Source organism: Centroberyx gerrardi, chromosome 13 (genome assembly GCF_048128805.1).
Source record: "Centroberyx gerrardi isolate f3 chromosome 13, fCenGer3.hap1.cur.20231027, whole genome shotgun sequence".
NCBI classification, from domain to species: domain Eukaryota; kingdom Metazoa; phylum Chordata; class Actinopteri; order Beryciformes; family Berycidae; genus Centroberyx; species Centroberyx gerrardi.
This window is the reverse complement of record NC_136009.1, coordinates 24,699,994-24,705,993: the sequence shown is the minus strand read 5'-3', so window position 1 is coordinate 24,705,993 and position 6,000 is coordinate 24,699,994. Positions and strand designations below refer to the sequence as shown.

At 41.9% G+C, this 6,000-nt stretch overlaps 1 protein-coding gene across 1 annotated transcript in view; it reads right to left on the bottom strand.

Annotated features, from left to right (window-relative positions):
* Positions 1-4,089: 4,089 nt before the first annotated feature.
* svilb (supervillin b) overlaps positions 4,090-6,000 on the bottom strand; it is a 57,493-nt gene continuing 55,582 nt past the window's right edge. Inside the window, exon 43 of the mRNA XM_071906570.2 lies at positions 4,090-4,395. Coding sequence (XP_071762671.2) covers positions 4,309-4,395 — 87 coding nt within the window. The 3' untranslated portion in view covers positions 4,090-4,308. The remainder of the gene's footprint in view (positions 4,396-6,000) is intronic.

Genomic DNA, 6,000 nt, shown 5'->3' with positions numbered 1-6,000 from the left:
TCTGCCCGCCCACCTAATCCTCTTCCTTTTCTCCCTCTGCCTCAGCAGGTCCATGCAGAGGGGCGGGCCCGATCTCCACGGGAGCGAGGCTCACAGGCACACCTGTTTCTCATCCTGTCATCAGCCCGGCTACTTAAGCCTACTCCTAGTTTCCCCCAGTGCCAGTTGATTCCCGCTCATGCTCAAGTCTCCTGCCGCCTCGCTCTCGTGGAGACCTCCCGTCATAGTGTATTCACTGCGTATCTCTTGTTGAAACTGTAGTTCCAGTTTTCTAGAGTTTTTTCCCTCCGGGGCACTCTCAGTTATTTTTTGCCTGCTCGTGGTCTCATTTTTTCCCGCAAGGAGTTTCTCTGTTATTTTTGGAAATAAAACCGTTTTTTGTTCGATTCTGCATCTGGGTCCTGTCTCCTCGTGAACACACCCCTAACATTCATCATCCACACCGAGCTGCAGATGTTATCCAGATGTTCGGCTGCAGGTCTGGTCGGGTCAACCGGTCCCCCTGTTCCCGGGTCAGAGGTCAGAGGTCAGCATGCAGGCTCGAGGCTGTTGTGAGCTGCACAGACTGAACTACAAACCTCCACTCTGTCTGTGGCCTGTCAGTATGTGGAGGTGTGATTGGTCAGTGGGCAGCTGAGTATGAGTGTATATATTCAGAAACTCATGATTTTTACCCTGATGGAGGCTGTGTTGTCCAAAATGTTAGTTGTACAATTCATGTTTCTTCATACTGTTCATCAAGTATAGCTCAGTTTTTCCTCTAATAGATAGTAAACCTTGTATATGGTAGAAAAACCTGTGTATTGGTTGATCTTATGTCTGTGTGTGTGTTGATGTACAGTATAGGACTGTGTGTGTGTGTGTGTGTTTCTCTGGTGAATATGCATGGCTACAATGATTTATACAGCATCATTTATCCTCACTTAATGCTTAATTTGCACTTTTTTTTGCACACCTGTGTTTTGCTTTTTATGAACTTTTTATTAAACAACATCAAACTACTGACTCCCTGTCTGGTCTTATCAACTGAATGGTAGATGTGCATTCACTGTATTTTTTCTGTGTCGATTGTGATTCGCTTAGACTCCAATTTTGGTGATTTTCATGTTTTAGCTTCAGTTGCAGTATTACATGCTCCTCTATGGGTTGAGAATATTTTCTGAACTCCTGGGCTGATGAAACCCTTCCAAACCCCCACTGGATAAACTCTAACAGTCATGATGGTCAAGTTAAGATCCAGGCTGTTTTTCTTAGTTCATGAAAAGTTGAAGGAAAGATTTTGAAGGTTTTCATCCGACAGTGACAATATGCAAACAAACACACACACACACACACACAGGGAGGATGAGCAAAACTACATAAAGTCGTTCATCTGTATTACGTTATTTATCTTTTTTGGTGATCCTGAAAGAGAAATTCACTTGCCTGTCGCTCCATAGGGAGGTCAAAGGTCAGGCTCAGCTGCAGAACAGCACCTCTAAAGCTGGTAGGGATTCAGCGTCTTGCTCGAGGACACTTCAGCAGGATGATGAAGCAGCTACCTGTGTATTCTAATTATTTCTGTATAGCGTTCAGCCTGTTGTACAACAAACTTTAGCTGCAGCCTGAGTTGAAAAACCCATTCACATTCTGCTCTGTTTTCTGAGGACATAACTTGGCCTAATCTGGGAGAGGAGAGATAATTGCGTCACTTTCTGTGACATCCGGAGGGATTTTTAAGTTTTAAGGCTTCCATTAAAAACAGTTGCGAGTTAAGCCCGCTTATGCTCGCGAACAATGCCTTTACAGCTGAAAAGTTGCCTTCTTTGAGTGCCTTATCTGTTGCTTTTTCATCACGCTGAAACGCTACAGGCGCTCACTCGTCTTTTTTCCAGTGCTTTTCGGATCCCGAGACAGGTGCCGTACGAGACTTTTGCTGAAGTCAACACAAGCGTGAATAATGGGATATTTCCCTGAAAACAATATTGCCTTTTGAATGAAATACGAAACAACTCGAGAGACGATAATGAAGTTGTGGTGTAGCTGTTGAAAGGTGAAACAGAGAGGAACTGTCACTGTGAGAAGATAAAACGACTCAAAGAGTTTTGACGGTGGCTCCTGACATTTCTCTCAAAGCACAAAACACCTTTTTTTTCCCCCCCCTTCAGTTCTCTCTGTCCTTTTAATCAGCTTCCTTTTCAGAAAGTGTGTCTGCAGAGGGATGAATGGAAAACAAAACGGCACCGCTGCTTTTGAAAAAGAGGAAGAAGACGTTGAAACGCTTCTGTTCGAGTCAGGATGCTGCGCTGCTTTTAGAGCCTGGGTGTTAGACAGGATAGAGATAATTAGTAAAACTCAAAGCCTTTTTGTGGCCTGATCTCTCTCTCTCTTTCTTTCTCTCTCTCTCTCTGCAACAGACACACTAATGCATCACCTTACTCTTATTCCTCTGTTTCCTTTCAATAGATACCTGAAATCTACCTATACGCTCCAGTCATCCCTGCAGAGAAGTTGCAGTCTGCATTCATGTTTCTCTTTGTCTTATTTGCTTTCTTAATATATTATTGTCCATGGTATTGTTTTTTTTTTTATTGTTTTGTCCCGGCACTTATTGTACGCTCAGCCGTCCAGGTGGGAGATTCCTCTTTGAATTGCCCCAACCAAAGTTTCTTCTATTTCTTTTCCAAATAAGGTTTTTCTTGGGAGGTTTTCCTTGTCTTCACTGAGGGTCTAAGGTTTTTGGTGCCGGTTAGGTAAAGCTAGTTAGGTTAGCTCGGCCTGTTATGTCTTTCTAACATGCTATTTTGTGTGTTTTGTTTCCTTAATTCCTTTATTTTGTTGCTTACTGTATTGCATCTTTTTGTTATGTGACTGACTGTTGATTAGTTAAATCTAGGCAGGACAGGCTCGCTCTCTGTAAAGTCCTTTAACACTGGTTTGATTAGTTAGTAAAGTCAGCCTGTAGTTACATAAAAGTTGTTTTGTTCTCAGCTCACATCTCCATAATTCAGTAAAGTTTGATTGCAATATGCCTGTCATGCTTTTTTTTTCTTCTTTTTGGTCTGTTGCTTCCCTCACTCACCTTCTCTAACCTGTGATATGTCTGTTATGTCGTCTTAATGTCTCTGTTACTTTGTCATACTTTTATTTTCTTGCAGTTAAATTTAAAAAATAGAAACGTATATGGGTATACACATAGATGCTCAAAGAGTATGACTTGCAGATGGAAAATAAACCTTTTGCAACTTTGTTACCAAAAAAAAAAAAATGCCTGTCAATCCTGTCATACAGCATGTTGTTGCATGTTTGATGCATGCAGCAGCAGACACAGAGCGACTCGTGTTTTTATTTGGGCATTATCATGATTTAATTCACTATGTCTTATATCACAAAGAAAGTCTTTTGAAATGCAGACTAGAATTTCTGTATATAAACTGTACACAAAAAGCAAGGCACTATACATTCAAATTCATCAAGTTGTTGTTTTTTCTTCCTCATGAACGCCACTAAATGCCTTTACATTTACAACCCTTCTCTTCGCTCTCGGCTACTCGTTAAGTCTGAGTCGATTCAACAGCTTAAGGTATTCGAGCAACATGAGGTACCTACTTGGCCTGACGCCTTTCCAGACACTGTAGACAGAAAGAAAAAAAAAAAACACAACTCTCCTAGCAACATCTGACACGACACGTTCAGTTGAAAACACCGACTTCGTCCTCCTCCTACGAGGTTCGTTTTTACATAAATACAAAGTCACAAACGCGCACCTACGCACACGTGTACACAAATAAACATTACACATGCGGTCGCTCACACACACACACACACACACATTATAGGCACAGTCACACTTCACCAACGCACGTACACATACAAACATTATATACACAGTCACACACACACACACACACAGCACAGCACCCAGACACAAAGCGTCCTAGTGCGCACGTCGTCTTTCACAAGTCCATGGCATGAGCGGTGAGTTAAGTGCTTGTAGGAGACTCCACATACACACATACACCATGTATGAGCCGAAGCAAGGTTTTTTTTGGGGGGAGGTTTTTTTTTTTACCTTCCATTAAACCACTTGAATTGGATTTCCTTATATAATTAGACAGTGGAAAAGGTAAAACACGACTATAAGCAAGGCTAGTGCACCGCGAGTCTCAGTCCTTCGCGTGAGTCTTCTCCAGCTTTCTGTCGCCTCTTCGGGTCAGTGTGAGTCTTTATGCAAAACGTCCTGGGACATCTCATATCATTATCTATCAAGAGACCATTTCCTGCATCTCCATCTCTGTCCGCTTCACGCACCATCTTCACTACACTTCCTCAAAACAGTCCTTTGGCCTTCTTCAGGTTCACTTGCTTCCACCCTGGTAGACTTTCGTATTCCTCTCTCTTCATTTCCAATGCTTTCTGCAGGACGGAAAAGAGGTTCGTACAATTAGTTAGTCGGTAAGGAAACGATACAGGAGATTTAATTGGGGTCTTAGCTGAATTTCAAATAGTGTTTCTGTCATTTGTCATGCTTTTTCTGTCTGACTGAACAGTCTTGGAAGCCAGTAATCACCCGCCACCGTAGCTGGTAAAGAAAAGGACCAAAATGACACAAAAAAGAGCATCCTTGTGATTTGTAATAGGATAATTCCTTACGTACTGGAACCAAATTGTGGTCAATCTTCTTAACTTCTTCCCACTGAGCAATTTTATCTTGATCGCCTGTTTAAAATATGTCTAAATGGTTATAGACATCTAGGCTCAAATGAGGCTGTATAGGATTTAAAAGTGAAAGTTTAGTAGACGTCTACATCTTCTGAGGTATATGACAAAAATAAATCTTGTACATATGGACTTCTCTGGTGCATATTTTTCACATTTACAGCTGTTTATGCATTTTTTAAATATGTAATGTATTTACTGCTTGGTCTGAAACTGCACTGCACATAGCCAAAAAGATCCTGGGCTATATGAGAGCTAAAGCAGAGATGTGACGTTTAAATCATAGTCTAGTGCTCAGTGGGTTGTTAATTTGTGTAGCAACATCTCAGCAAAAACCCTATTCTGTATTACAAGGACACTCTAGTTGTTTTATTTTGATTGTTCCCTTTCTTTGTCAGCCTCCATTTGCCCCCACTTTTTCACATCTCCACAGAAAGGAAGTGAGTCTGTGAATCACCAGTGCATTAATGTGAAGTGAGAAGAAAGAGTCTCAGGTGAAAGGTGTGTGTGTGTAAAAGGAAGCAGAATAGTCTAGAGGCACATAATAAGGAGTGTGATGTAGTCGAGGGTATGTGCAGGTGTGCAGAGTTTACCCATACCGCCCGTTCTATACTAGAGCTGCACAATTAATCGTAGAATGAAAAATCGTAGAATATTGTCATATCGAAAGTGTCGAAATATTTGATTTAGGATGTCAGCTGTAGGTGAAAATTGTCAAGATGTGGATGTGAGATGCAGATTAGATGCAGATGCAAGTGCGTTAATAACATTTTGTTCCTCAAATCGTCATGATTATCAATCATTATCAGTCCTGGAAGGGGGATTCCTCTCTGTGAGGCCCTTCCTCAGGTTTCTCCCATTTTTGTGAGAGTTTTTCCTTGTTCTCATTGACGGTCTAAGGGTGTTGGGTGTTGTTTGATGTTTTTCTCAACTGTGTTAAAATGTGGGAGTGTGAAGCCCTGTGAGATTGTATCTGTGATTACGGGCTATACAAATAAATTTGACTTGACTTGATCCAAATAATCAGGATTATCATTTTAGCCGTAATCATGCAGCTTCCCTCCCGTCAACAGTAGACCCCCCCCCCCCCCCCCCTCCCTCAACCAGCACCACACATGTGAGTAGGAGTGAGTAGGAGTGAACAGGAGTGAATGAGAGATTTCAGATCACAGTAATACGATGCTGACGTGCGTGAGAGAAAGAAGGACAGGTCGCCAGTGTTTATTAATCACATGGAGTGACTCTCCTTACCTGAATCCACCTACAACTTAGTCTGCAAGGCGAGAGTTAGATGGAGTTAGG